Source organism: Callorhinchus milii, unplaced genomic scaffold (genome assembly GCF_018977255.1).
Source record: "Callorhinchus milii isolate IMCB2004 unplaced genomic scaffold, IMCB_Cmil_1.0 Scaffold5, whole genome shotgun sequence".
In the NCBI taxonomy this organism is placed as follows: Eukaryota; Metazoa; Chordata; class Chondrichthyes; order Chimaeriformes; family Callorhinchidae; genus Callorhinchus; species Callorhinchus milii.
In genome coordinates, this window is record NW_024704746.1 from 22,562,192 (window position 1) to 22,577,022 (window position 14,831).

Sequence of the window (14,831 nt, forward strand, 5' to 3'; positions counted from 1 at the left end):
ACAAGCAGCCCGCGCTGAGAGAGTACACAGTCCCAAAGTTAACAGCAACATCAGGAAGTTTATGTCTTTAACAGGTTTTGTCACCTCAATCTTACATTGGAATTCTCAATCACCATGAGGTGCTTGTCTAATTCCCATGGAAGCTGAATTAATCTTGGGTAACTCTTATCTTTATTATAAATAAATTCTTCACATAATCCAGTGTGTTGGTTTCTATGAATTTGTACCGAGGTTCGATTGTACATGTCTCTGTCTGAATTGAATGAAGCAATTGCAAATGAATCCACAACTGCAGCAATAACTGATAGGTTTTTAAATCAAAAGGTTTGGGGCAAAATGTTTTAAGATGGTGACTAATTTTCAGCATTTGAAAACTCTTGCCTTAGTTTTTCCAAAGGCCAATGTCCCTGGGTCAAAGTTGTCTTAAGTGGCACCCTCTTAAACTCACATAATTAAAAAATGCAATGCAATCCAAAAGAACCAAGAACAGAACAAATAAAGCTCTGGAATTTATTAATGCCATTTTTACAACCATGAGACTTGACAAGCATCTAGTGTTTATACATTTGTAATATAAAGCAGAAGGATAATCAAGATTTTTTTGATATAACCCACCATCCATTAATCATCACATTGAAAATATACTTTATTTTTATAGCCACTTTTTAAAGGAATATTTCAGGCAAAATTCAATATTAAACTTATCAAGAGACATTGGTCAGAATGACTATCAGAAGCTTTACTTTTAATCTAGAAACAACTGTCTTATTTGAGATTTCCAGCGATTACTTATTGTAATGTTGCAGCAACTAGAGCACTCAACCATTTCAATGGTAATGTGGTGACATCTTCCCAATCCCGTCCCCTAATTCCGCTGTGCACATGTCTAGAAAACCTCTGGTAATATTGGCACTCAACTGAGCTGCCAAGGTTGTACAATTGGAGTTGAGATCATTTTATAGTTGTAAAATTGAGGTACAGATCAGCCATGATCTAATAGAATGGCAGAAAAGGCTTGAGGGGCTGAATGGTGTATTCTTGTTCTTATGTTGTAATTCACCTTAAGTGGTAAGACACAGCTAATCAGAATAGTCAGAGTCTTTAAATAAGCCTGTTTGGCACTCCTGTTAAGCAAGTTAAGGCCATAATGTATATTAGAACCTGAGCAAGAAGTTAAAATTTAATTTTGTGATGTCATAAAAGTATCTGGACCCATTGAACCTTTATTCATGTCCTAAGGACAACTGTATCATGGTCTGCCAGAGAAAATCATTTCTTAGTACAAGGGCAAACCTCAAATTATTTAGATTTATCTTTGTGAAATTTGGACAAAAGGGGAGGGGGAAAAGACTCTGTTAAGTGTGAGTAATTGGAAATCAGTTTCACCTCAATTTGGTTTCAAATGTATGTGGGGGGGGAAGAGAGGGTAGTGGGGGAGGGAGGAAAAGGTCTTTAATTGTCAGTAAAATTACCACACAGCAGAGAATTGGATGTGCTCACTCACCAAAATCGATTATTTACTGAATATTAGAGAATCATCCCTTGCTTTCAAATGAATTAGTAGGTATACTGGTACATCAATAACAAAAGCATACAAATAATGTAATACAATCCATTACAAATTTCTTTAAATGGGATTACGCAGTAAACGTTTCAAGAGGTTGGTAACAATGCACAGAGACGAGGCATATGGTCATCCAGCTAATCACTAATAGGCATCATTGAAGGGGTAAAGTGGATGGGCAGCATCTCTGGGTACAGATTTGCCATCAACCTGTATTAGCAAGAAAAAGAATTAGTAGATAAACACACAACAAAATTACATTTATAGAGCGCCTTTCACGTAGGGAGGACGTCCCAAGGCGCTGGACAGTCAGGGGTCAGGATCCAAGCATGGGGGAGGGCTGAGATAGGGGTGAGGGAAGGCAGAGAGGTGGGAGGGCGACTGACAACACGATTGAAGGAGGGTCTTGAGACCGGTCTTGAAGGAGGCGAAGGGACACTGTATAGATCCAGACCGCCAGCAAGTGGAATATTTTCTTTAAAAAANTTTCTGCTGCACTTGATGAGCACTTGAAGTGGAACTCCATATAAAAAAAATCTAATAACTTACTGTGATCAGTGGAACAATATATCGCCAGTTCCTGTCCAAGCTTTCAATTATTTTTATTTCATCCTCAGTTAGAGTGAAATCAAACACCTAGAAGAGAGTTTCCATTTACACCATTTGTGAAAACATTCAGCCAAATTAGTATATACAGTAGAACCCAAGTATAAATCACTTCACTATGATACACGTTTACTTATAGTTTGTGGACCCTGACATTCAGATACATTTTATAAACGTGTATTACAGTGAAGTGTTATTATAGTGAACTCCTAATGTCACTTCCAAACATCACAAAAATAGATTTTCGTTAGATCAACATTAATATCACTTCCGTCATTCTTGTGTTTGCACAGCGCTCAGCAAACGACAGCAGTGACCTAATGCCCTGGAAGTCAGGCATTTTCACTTCCTATCAGGGTTTTCTCTCTATTTTTCAAATTAAGATGGTGGAAAATTAAGCCTGGAGGACCATTTTAATAGCCACAAGATTAATAGATTTCAAAATGATATTGATTGAAGTCACCACCCATTGGAGATTTTGGTCATTCTATTATATTGCTATTGAAGTTATAATAATCCTTGCATTTAGCATAGCACCTTATTACATCGTTGAGATGTCTTAAAGCGCTTCACAGGATACACTGTATATTGTGGGCAAAGCATGACAGGCAATTGCAATGTCCCACATACAGACACAAAGTGAGTGACTAATTTTTGAAAATTTGCTACCTTATTAACTTAAATTAGGAAAAGTTTCAATTTACTTGGATATTCTGTGCAATTCGGGCTGGATTGACGCTTTTGGGAATGGCAATCACTCCACGCTGCACCTGCCACCTATAGAGTAAAAGAAAAAGCTTAAATAAGGTCGACACAGAGAAAACAGGTCAATTCAAAGTTGTAAGAAGCCAACACTTTCCTTCCTTAAATCAGGACAAATAGAATCACTAGCTGCAAAACAAGGTGGTATGTTTCTGACCAAATTAAACAAGAGAAAAGGTGAAATGTTCATTTTACCATCTTCTTCCTACATATAATTATTTTGATAAACCCTTTTGCATCAATAGGTTATCTGCTGAACAAAGCAATTATTCCTAGATAGTTTGAGGTTGTGAACAAATCCATGCCTAAGAATCCAACACCGGATCTGAATAGTCAAAATTCAACACAGTTGGTGCTATAATGATCACTCTTTCATCCTACAAAGTTTTGTAAATGAGTATTTAGAAAAGCGTTAGTAAGATCTTGCAGGAGATAAGGCTTGTAACAACCTTTTTCTGTGGATCGACTCTCAATTTGAATCCGATGTCTTCAATAGTTCCTACAATGAAATGGTAAATCTATCCAGTACGGATAAAGGATCCCACCTGAAACCACCTTTCGATTAAGGAGTTTTTAAAAATCATATCCAAACACCCTGAAATGAATATTTAAAATTGCCATAAAAATTAACAGTAATTTTTAAAATCCTATACCTGAGAACAACTTGAGCAGGTGATTTCCCATATTTCTTTCCCAGAGATACAATGCTGGGCTCCTCAAGCAACACAGGCTCATCTGCTTTTCTCCACATCCGATCAGGGGAACCAAGAGGACTGTATGCAGTCACCACTAACCCACGTTTCTGGCAGTGTGCAATCAATTCATTCTGGGCCAAGTATGGATGACATTCAACCTTGGAAAATGCACAAGAACAATTTTCTCAAACAAAGTCTCCGGACTCTGACCTAGTTCTCAATATGGAGCAAAATTAGTTTAACAACAAGATTAAAGAACAAGACATCCATACCAATATACGATGGAACTTGTACTCACCAACTTGGAATGCAGAGCAAAAACTCTCACCCACCCTTACTCCCAAATTTATAGAAATTCATGTCCTTGCCCTAAACGTCCTGACTAGTTGTCTTATATATGGTGATGCCCTGTTATAACACGATAGTTGAGGAATTAAGTAATTCTAACAGTGCTATAAAGGTGTCAGTGAAACAACGGGGAAGCTTCTCAAAGTTGGATGGCATTTTGACGTGATGATGGATCAGGCCCATGCATTTTAAGACTTTTAAATGAGGTCCATACCCCAACCACACACAAAAAAATGAGTTCTAATGAAGCAATAGAATTCCCTACAGCAATTACATGGCATGAAATGACAAGCCAGAAAAAAAATGCTAATGCAGGCTATTGGCAATCGATAGGTCATACTTGGGAATCTTGAAAGAAGACAGCTCAGTTATAAGCAACCTCCCTGGCCTGACCTATGAAATGTGGGACCAGAATATTATACTTTCTTGAGAGGTTTAAGAACAACCACATACCTGCAATACTGCAGGTTTGATTGTAGCTATGTTGATAATGTCATCAATCTGTCGGCTGTTAAAGTTTGAAAGTCCAATAGCTTTCACAAGGCCTTTGTCTACTAGTTTCTCCATAGCTTTCCATGTTTCCTTATAATCAACATAATCATAACGCATTGTATCGTCAGGATTTTTGGGGAAGGCAATATCACCTCGTCTATAAAACAAAAATGAAATTGTAAGTGCAACACATTTATACTGCTTATAACACCAGTACAGCATATACAAGCCATATTGAAATTACTTCTTAACAGACTAAGATTTAATAACTAATGTCTAGGCCAAATCAATACATTGACAAAACATGCAAACCAGTTTTGTAGGTAATATTCCGTGCAAAGAAGATAATGTGGCTTATTATATATCAAATGCAAGGATTATATAATCTTACTTACTAAAGCAGGTTGAATCAAATTTTTGTTATTCTGTAGGTTTAGAGCGCTATCCATTGTTCAAACCTTTCATTCATAAAAAAATACAATAACATTGCTGTTTTCTCTATGATTTTATCCAGGACAGCAAAGGAATCAGTACTGCTTAACAATTGTTTTTAATGTAATTTAAATATATAGTCAATTCACTTTTACAGTATACTCTGTGAAGCACTTTTAGAAGATGTAAAAAGCACAATATCAAATGCAAGTATTATTATAATGAATTAAACAATTCCATGTGGTTTAGCTACCATATGGTCCTGGGGCATCTTTCTGGAAGCGTAAAATTAGTTATTCGAGTATTGAGATTGCTTGTATGACCACAATTGGCATTTTACGACTGGCAACTTACTCAAATCCATGTGGCCAATGAATTAGGTACAAATCCAGGTAAGTAAGCTTCAGATCCTTCAGGGATTTACGACACGAAGGTTCCACATCTTCAGGATGATGCTTGGTGTTCCACAACTTGGAGGTCACAAAAATATCCTCTCGGCTTACAGGCTATAAGAGAAAAATATGATTTGGGAATGAGAGGTGGTTGAAAGAGGGAAAAGAAACAAAAGTGTACATGATCTTAATTTTCAAATAGACACCAACTTTACAATTTGCAAGCATCTTAATTTTGGGCAGTAGTTTGGCAGTAAACAGGAGTATGTTTGAAACTTTAGAAACAAATCCATAACTACTTGGATCATGGTGAATGATTAATAATGCATTAACAAAACAAGTCTGTCTTACAAGCAAATTATACCAAAAAGTATAACTTAAAAGTTACAAATTGAATTGTAATCGAGAAAAGCTGACATGGGCTAGTTCAACAGGACCAAGTGGGAAAGGAACCATGGTTTGAGTCAGTTGAAATTCCTGAGCCTCTATTTAAAATGTGAGAAGATTATAAAATAGTGTTTACAATGATAGAGATGCCAGTTCTAGATAATCCTTCACAATGTTATATTTCCTAACAAAGTTAAGAGCATTTTGAACAGAAAATATTTCTGTAGAAGTTCCATCCCCTTTAACATAATGTGAAATAAAGTCAATCCTATATTCTAATCTCTTTTTCCACGAACACAGCTCAAATACACAAACTCTAAAAAGGTCTACCAAGGGAAAGTGATGTCAGAGGGGACACACTGGGCCATTAATCTTAAAGGAAGCATCAGTTACCACAATAAGCATTTAAGCAAGAGGTTACCTGCACTGGTATTGTTAGTTGAAATAAATTGATATGTTCATATAGTTGAACTAACAAAAGACAACTGACCCATTTTAGCCTGATAAAAACTACACTATACTCTAGACAGTATTGGGGGTGTTGGTTGATTTACAAGTTACATAAACCCACTGCAAAAAATGTTAGTGTGTACAGTAGATATAATGGGTGTATGAGTAAGTCAATGTCTTTCTCCCTGCTAGAATCTTCCTGCAAAAGTGGTGAATGGCTAATCCCAACAGCATATGTTAGTGCTAAAACAGTCTATGTCACATTTCTCAATTGCAATTCTCATCAATGGGCATTTTAAATTCACTTCTAACCTACCTTATCAATACCAACTTTCTCTTGCAAAGTATGTCCAATTTCAGCTTCATTGTTGTACACTGCAGCACAGTCTATGTGACGATAACCAATCTCCAAGGAATGCTGAAGAGCTTCTTGCACCTAAGGGCAAACAAAAATGAACAAAAAAACACAAAGATGCAGCTTGTTGCAGTTTATAGCTAGCTGGCTGATTAACAACACCACAGTGCTGTAAACAGGAAACTTGTGTGGATCATGTGCCAGTTAGAAACCTGAATATTTTCCTTAAAATACTGGCTTCTGCATACCAAATGTAACTGAACAAGTGCTGTTTTTCAACCACATTTGTATTGCCGTCAGCACTGGAATATAAAAATGTTTTCTTTATAAACGCAGCAGCCCAAGGCAGTGGATCACAAACACACACACTTTGGTAAGTTGCATATGAAACACTTCAGTTCTAAAATTTATGTAGAATGCAGCAAAAAAAACATGCTTCCCCATTTTTTCCTTTTGAAAAGTGCAAGTTTGATTGTGTATGTATATAAATGGAAGTCATTGACATTGCAGCATTCCAAGTAGGCCTATGAAACCATGCGATAGGTTTACCTGGCCAGGTTCACTTTTCCAAGTCCCAAGACCAATCAGAGGCATCTTCTGTCCAGTGTGGAGCACAGCATAATCCTTAGTGGCCATTCTCACCTAAAGAAAAAAAAGCTCTTTTTAAAAAAAATTCAATGAAGGCAACGATTCAAAAACTTTAATCTCAGTTACATTCCAAAGAAGCAAAGAATGTTTCATGCACTTAGCTTTCCTATTATTTAAAAGGAATTGTTTTAATCAGAGTTTGTAAATATTGTGCTTAAATATAAGATACCAAAAAGTATAAGATAAGGCGCTATTATATACCAAATGCGAAGATAAATATTATTATCATTACCGTGTAGCAACGGTGCGTTTTGTAGGCGAAAAGCTCGGCTAAACGGCAGAAAAACCCGCGTTCGACCAACCAAGTTGTCCACTTTGAAGAGTAGAAGAATGAAGTTACTTTCCGTTTCGAACGCGTACACCCATAATAAATAACGATACGGATTTTCAACCCGCAACGTACAAACAGTCGATTCACTTCACGGTACTATCCTGCGATACGGGCGCCTCAGGCACGTCTTCGAGACCCTCGGAGGCATCCTGAAGACGTGATGAGGCGCCGCATCAAATGCAAGGATTATTACTGTTATTATGGTTATAGTAAATTGCAATCTATTTTTTTTAACACACACACAGACACAGACTGCAGACAGACAGACAACACCACCTCATCCGCTCAGATACTTACACTGAGCAGCCAGGGACCACCTCCAACCAGGAAGAATTTTTTTTCACATCCTTTTCACCCCCCACCCCCCCCACCCCCCAACACACACACACACACACACACACACAACGCAAAAACCCAATGAAAACGGTTCGTTAGAACGGGGGTGAAGTGAAGGAAAAGAGGCGAGAGGAAGGGAGGCGGACGAGGTCGGCCATTCAGTCCCGTCTTTTCCAGTCAGTCAGTCAGTCACAGGGACAACAGCCATCCATCCCCTTCACATTCAGTCCAACTCTCAACAGTACATAAAGAGTGAGTGAGTGAGTGAGTGAGGAACGCGAAAAAAAAATAAGTGTAGAAGAAGGCGCCCGTGTGTGTGTGTGTGTGTGTGTGTGAGAGAGAGAGGTTCCTGTCGCGGGTGTTAGTTTTTCATGAGGAAAAGCGAAACCGATTTTTTAAATATATATGTGCGCGCGATATATATCATTAATAAATAAACGGGTTTAACAAAGAAGAGGCAGACGCGGAGCAAAAAACACCCCCCAACAGAGAGAGCCACTCACCTCACCTCCGTCCCCGCCCCGCGCCTGACCGCCGACAGCGCTCGCTCGCTCTCGCGCGCGCGCACTCACTCACTCACTCACTCACACGCGCGCGCGCGCGCCCTCCGTCTGTTTTTGAACACCAACGGCCCGCTGGGGTCGGTTGGTCGGGTGGGGGCGGGTCGGACCGGACCGCGCCTGCGCCGCACGGGGACACCCGCGTGCGGGCGAAGGGGCGAGGGGCATCGGCGCCTGCGCACTGCCGTCAAGCCAGTCGGCTCGAGCGCCCGGGCGGGAAGGCGGTGGAAAGAGAAGAGCGTCGTTCTGACAGGGCGGCGGCGGCGGCAACCACCACCACGACGACGACGACGTCGGCGGCGGCGGGCAGGTAGAGTTTAGGCCGGGCCGGGCAGGGAACATACCCGTGAGGTCAGGGCATCATCATCATCAACAACAACAACAAGATGACATTTGTATAGCGCCTTTCACGTCGGGAGGACGTCCCGAGGCGCCGGAACGAATATACTGTAAAGTGAATTGACGGTGTATTTTTGTGGGCGAAACGCGGCGGCCAATGGCGCACAGCGGCCTCCCCCACCCTCACCCTCCCACCACACACACACACACAGCCGTGGGTTGAATTGACCCAATTATTATTGTTGTTTTTTTTCCCCCCTTCTTGAGGGATTTTTTTTTCCTTCTTGAGGGAAGACGTGACGAGGCGCTACGTCGAATGCAAGGATTATTATTATTATCACCTCTGGGGGTACCGGCTATAGTTTTGGGTACCCGGGACATGTCGGGCGACTGACCCCCCCAACCCCCCCCCCCAAGGATGGCGGAAGGCTGAACTCGATTAGAAGGATCTCGGTCTTCTTCCGCCTGGCAACTTGCTAAAGTTCTTATAAACTCAGCCGCATCCTCCTCCTCCTCTTCCTCCTCTTCTTCTCGAAGGCGTTAACCTATCTCACTGTTGGGTCAGGGACAGGCGGCGCTCTCGATGTGCTTTCGCACCGCGCGCGCGAAAAGAAAAAAGTAACTCGAAATTCAAAAAAAAAAAATAAATTCCCCGGTGTCGTTCGCCCGCAAATATACCGTCAATTCACTATGTAGCATATTCTGTGAAGGGCTTTGAGACGTATATAGAAGATGTGAAAAGCGCTCTATCGAATGCAAGGATTTTTATTATTATTATTATTTGTTAAAGCTGCCTTTCTGGTGGGGAAAGGGACGGCCATTCTCGGGGCAGACAAGGCGGGGACGCCGTTCCTGCCTGCGTGAAAGAGTTTTTTTTTTATTTTCTTCCCTTTTCTAAATTAATAAACTTTAAAGAAAAATTCCGACCAGCCTCAAGGGAGCAGCAACCTCCTCGTGATAGATGTGTCCGTCAGGCACACACCTGCGGGACTCCAGCGACCGTTGGTTCTAGTTCAACTTGTCAAGAGAGTTGAGAAATTTTGGGCCTTTCCATGTGAGAAGTTTTGGGCTTCTCTGTGCAAAGGTTTGGGCCTCATTATGTGTGAATGTTCGCACCTTTGCATGTTAGAAGGAATTATGTAGAATGTTGCAGCACAGAAACAGTCCATTTGCCCCAACTTCTCCATGTCAGTGTTTATACTCCACAAGATCCTCCTGTATGGAGTAGGAGCCCTGGTTCATTCTTTTCTTTCTCTGGCCAGAAGGGCACTTGGGTCATTCGTAGTGCCCGCTAACAGCACAGAACAGAGTTTAACCCTGCAGCCTTGTGTCAGTATGGTTTAGTGCCTTTACTCATTAAACATTTGAGGGAGTGAAACCTGTATATTGCAGTGGTATTTTTTCAAAAAGTCAGAAAGAAAAAAAATTGCTTGATAACTTTGTGTGAATCGGTTAGATCAAATAACCGAAAACTTTTGTGAGAGACATCTAAAAGTAATGGATATGGATAAAGAACCATACCCGCGATTTGTCTTTTTCCGATAGTGTTAGACAGAGGACTTTGGATGGGTAGCTGAAGAACTAGTAACCCCAGGATAGTTTAGTGCGATGATGCTGATGTTTGTTCACACTCTTCAAGATTATTGAAAATCTCTACTAAAGTATTACCTGGAGCGAAGACAAATAGTTTTTTCATCATGCTTTGTGTTCTCCAGCTAATGTAAGAATATCTACTGTATTTTTTTAAAATGCTTCATTGGCTGAAAAGTAAGTTTAAAGGCTAGTTTTGCAGGGAATGAAAATGTGACCGAGTAAATCTACCGTCATAGATCTGTCCAGCCCAAATTTGGCCTAAAAATTGCAGAAACTAATTTTGCTGTCTTAAGAAAACTGGAGGATGTATATTGAATGTTGGTAGTTTACAGAAATAAAATGAATAATGGCACAGCAACAACAACAAATTTCACTTGTAGAGGAGGGGTGTTATGTTTGTATCAAGGCCCCATTTACTGTACTTGAAGACATGTATTATACTTTTTTTTGCCTTTTTGCCTCAATTCTGTATTTTGTAGATATTTGTATTCAATAAATATTTTTGAAAATATTAAAATCTGACGAAACAATATTTGAAACAAATTATAGTGGATTACTGGTGGATAGAGAGAGGGCTGATGATGGAGCATATTTTCTAGATCAGTAGACAAATTAGAGTGATGATAGAAGAGGACAAATGTTATAATTTAACATTTTACAATGATTATCTTTTCATCCTTGGGACAGTGCTGATGAATTAAGCACTTTTGAAAGTAGCTCTTATGCTACTAGTATTTTGCTCTCTACTTAGAATGTGAGATGTACATATTACAACTCAGAAGGAGACCATTCAACCCATTGAGGCTACGTAGGTATTTTCTAGCACTATAATGTGCATTTTGATCATACCCATACTTCACCATTCCTATGCTTAAATATTTCATAGTTGTATTACACTTAGATTAAAAGGTAAGTTCTAGTTTTCCATGTGACTTTTTAAGATGTCAAATAAACTTTTGAAACAACGTGGGTGAAACCTAAGTTTTAAAGTCAAACATTGCTTTTCAGATTGATTCAGAATGTCTGCTGGGAAAGCTCAAATTGGGAAGCAAGCCCCTGATTTTGAAGCCACCGCTGTGATGCCTGATGGACAGTTTGATGAACTAAGGTTATCTAGCTACAAAGGTATGACTAAAGGCATGGCTTCAGGTAAAGCTAGAAAATGATGGCTTTAAAATTTTCTGAAATCAACTATTATTTTAATACACTGTAGAATTTTGAAGACCTGTATTATATTCCATTTTAGCCTTTTCTCAATTTTTCAAGCCTATCCTCATAGCTACAACATCTAATCCCTGGGATCACAATTCCTATTCCCAAGATTTTTGAAAGGCAGCTCTCTTAGATATGTGGAAACTTGGCATTGCCCTGCTACGTCCTGGCTATTTTACCGATATCTAAACCTGATATGCTTGGTATTCTATTAAAATTTAGATTTGTCTTGATGAGATTTTTTAGTACTGTGCTTGTTAATAATACTGTTCTTTCTTCCAAAAGGAAAATACGTAGTCTTCTTTTTCTACCCACTTGATTTCTCCTTTGTGTGTCCAACTGAGATCATTGCTTTCAGTGACCGAGTTGCAGACTTCAAAAAGATCAACTGTGAAATAATTGCTGCTTCTATAGATTCCCAGTTTGCGCACTTGGCATGGTATGTACATTTTATTTGACTGTTTATAGGATTTTCATTTATTTTTAAGAAGTGAAATGGGGAAATACAAGATCAAGTGGCTAAACAAAACTCCACAGGGAACACCAATTATTACAGCTATGTAATAATCTGCCTCTGATGCTGATATATCCAAGTTGAAGTAACTGCTAACTCCAATGGCCTCAAAGCAGAAAAACATATTTTCCAAGACATCACTGATCTTGTATTTCTTTTTGAAGAATCCAGAACAAGATAATCGAGTGAGCACTCTCTAAACCCCCACACACATTCTTTGTTGGGAAAGAATGTTCCAGTCGGCATTCCGAACTCTTCATGTCTCCCTTATCCAGCAAGTGTGATTGGAGAAGCTGACAGTAATTCTATTAACTCCTAATCAACTGAATCTCCAGCTTAGTGTTAACAAACCTGTAGTATTTGTCTTTCAAATTATGTTACTTCTCTGATACAGTTACATGACTTGTTTTCAGTATGGACTTCCTTGTGATTTTGTGACTGTGGTCTTCCTCGTTTATATGTGGTGGATGAATTAGATTCAAACAAATAGACAATCATTTGAAGAGAAGTCTCAAGGAATTGTCTTGAAGACTTCTTTTCATAGTAACCTTAACAATGTTTTTTCTGCAGTCTTACACTGTACACAATGGCATGATCTACAGTTATAATAGAATTAGCTAATGTAATATAATATGCAACAACCAAAGCAAATGCAAATAAGTTGCTGTTAGTTGATGGCTGATTTGATGGCTGATTTGAGAATGGCATTGTTTGCCAAATGAACCTCAATAGAAGGCCAGCGTTCTACCTGTTTTGTTTTTATCATATTCAAATATAGCTTAAAATAAATTAGACATATGTACTTTGTAGGATCAATACACCAAGAAAACAAGGAGGACTTGGTCCCACAAAGATTCCTATAGTGTCAGATGTCCGTCGAACCATCTGCACAGATTATGGTGTCTTGAAAGAGGATGAAGGCATTGCTTTCCGGTTAGTCATTGGGGAAATATCAGAAGAATAACATTTGTAAGGGAGATTTCAGACTTAGTATTGATGATACACATTAATGATAAAGAAAAATCCTTGCACCTTTTACAGAATTTTAATGTAAAATGTAGTGACTGTAACTTTAGCTGAATGTAGTATCTGTTACTACAATTTAAACATGCTAAATGTTCTTCCAGAGGTTTGTTCATCATTGATGATAGTGGTGTTCTGCGTCAGATCATGATCAATGACCTGCCTGTTGGACGTTCAGTTGATGAAGTTATGAGGCTGGTTCAAGCATTCCAGTTTACAGATGAACACGGAGAAGGTAAGTGGCAATTTTATTTAGGCTTCCTCCTCCCTTAATGTCGCATCCATAACATTGTAAAATTTTGAAAGGTATTATTTGACTACTTTAAGGTTGTAATTTCAAAGAACAATATAATTGATTCAGTTGGTGGATGAGAGGGAAAGAAAAAGTTGTGTAGAAAAGTTATTAGAATAAATAATGGAAACATGGTAATAATTTATAATCATTAACAAAAAGACTTATTTTTAAGTTAAAGCTCCTGTCTTTCAGTTTGCCCTGCTAATTGGAAACCTGGGAGCGATACTATCACGCCTGATGTAGAAAAGAGCAAGGAATACTTTTCCAAACAGAAATAAAAAGAACTACAGGTTCTATTGTGCTTGAATGTAACCAGTGAAATATTGGTCCATTCTGTGTGTGGTTGAACAATGTTAATATTTTTAGTGAGCAGGTGTTTTGCTACTGTTGAAATCTTGAGATGAAAAAGTAATAGACATTGTACTGAGAGATGTCCTCAACACTTATCTACTGGTTGTAAAGGTTAGAGCTTTGAACAAACCGGTGGTATTGGGTAAAATCTGATATTCACTTTGCAGAGTTTGTTTTTTCATGTATTTGTTAATGCAAAAATAAAGTTTGAAAAAAATCAGTGACTTCACTGTGGTTTAAATGATTTGATTATGCCACACAATGCTTTTTTACTTTTCTTTTTTTCTTCCCTTCCTTGTATTATTCTTTTTATGGAAGTTGGATTAGAAAAAGCAAAATGAATCCAACTTCGAGTTCCTTTTTGTTCATTTTTCTTTCTTTTGTTCTCTTCTTTGATTTCTCACCTTCTGTTGGAGATCTTAGCCTTTGAAATTTCCTTGTTGACAATCAGTGTGTTGATTTCAGAAATGCTTCATTTACGACTAGGGCACTCGTAATATTTATTCAACGAATATAACTTGGTGCAAAAATGAAGACAATCATGGAAAAGAGCCCACAGATATCTGTGACTGAAGATGGGGAATCCAATGACAATAGAGGAGGTTCTCCTTCATCAAATCGATGGATTTTAGATACACATTTTTGTGATCTCATGCCCTTTCTTATACTGCCGAAAGCAATGTGACTTTTTAAATGCTTTTAGAGTTGATTCCATATTTGGTACTCAAACGCTACAGGAGTGAATTGCCAGTAAAGCAGAAACTACTTTTATTAAACAATATCTCAAATATAACAACTGTGACCAATGCCCATTTATAGGAAATAATAATGTTTCAGAATAAATGAAAGTTACTCTTATGTAATGCTTCACTCCACTCAGGACTTTAACATATAGTCATTTGAGTAGAATGCATCTGTGTGTTCCTATCCACTTGCAGCGAGGCATTTCATTTACCTGCAATATGTGGTGTAAAAACAAGAGTCCAGCCTATGCTTGATAAAATCCAAAATCCATAAACCTTTCAAGTTACACTATTACAGATTATGATATCTCCCACCACCAATTAAATTATAGCGTTATGACCTAATCTGAGCCATCTACGATTATATTAGATATGTGTTAAAATACAGAGGCAAATCTAACAT

General features: G+C 38.6%; 2 protein-coding genes across 5 annotated transcripts; one reads left to right on the forward strand and one right to left on the reverse strand.

The window, feature by feature from the left end:
• Positions 1-478: 478 nt before the first annotated feature.
• Positions 479-8,353, reverse strand: akr1a1b (aldo-keto reductase family 1, member A1b (aldehyde reductase)). Of its 3 annotated transcripts, none has more exons than XM_007899890.2 (10): positions 8,302-8,352; positions 7,364-7,444; positions 7,033-7,125; positions 6,445-6,564; positions 5,254-5,405; positions 4,429-4,624; positions 3,586-3,785; positions 2,875-2,947; positions 2,114-2,200; positions 479-1,774 (listed from the first exon to the last, which is right to left on the reverse strand). In XM_007899890.2, exons 3-10 carry the CDS (start codon positions 7,117-7,119, stop codon positions 1,709-1,711), a joined length of 981 nt encoding a protein of 326 aa, XP_007898081.2. In that variant the 5' UTR covers positions 7,120-7,125; positions 7,364-7,444; positions 8,302-8,352; the 3' UTR covers positions 479-1,708. The 3 variants fall into 3 exon arrangements, with proteins under 3 accessions (XP_007898081.2, XP_042191574.1, XP_007898082.2); XM_042335640.1 differs by lacking the exon at positions 8,302-8,352 and adding an exon at positions 7,760-7,832; XM_007899891.2 differs by lacking the exon at positions 7,364-7,444 and having other exon boundaries at positions 8,302-8,353.
• A 179-nt stretch (positions 8,354-8,532) lies between these two features.
• Positions 8,533-13,902, forward strand: prdx1 (peroxiredoxin 1). 2 transcript variants are annotated; one of them, XM_042334764.1, is made up of 6 exons: positions 8,533-8,668; positions 11,299-11,439; positions 11,788-11,941; positions 12,827-12,949; positions 13,144-13,274; positions 13,527-13,902. In XM_042334764.1, exons 2-6 carry the CDS (start codon positions 11,310-11,312, stop codon positions 13,610-13,612), a joined length of 624 nt encoding a protein of 207 aa, XP_042190698.1. In that variant the 5' UTR covers positions 8,533-8,668; positions 11,299-11,309; the 3' UTR covers positions 13,613-13,902.
• Positions 13,903-14,831: the final 929 nt, after the last annotated feature.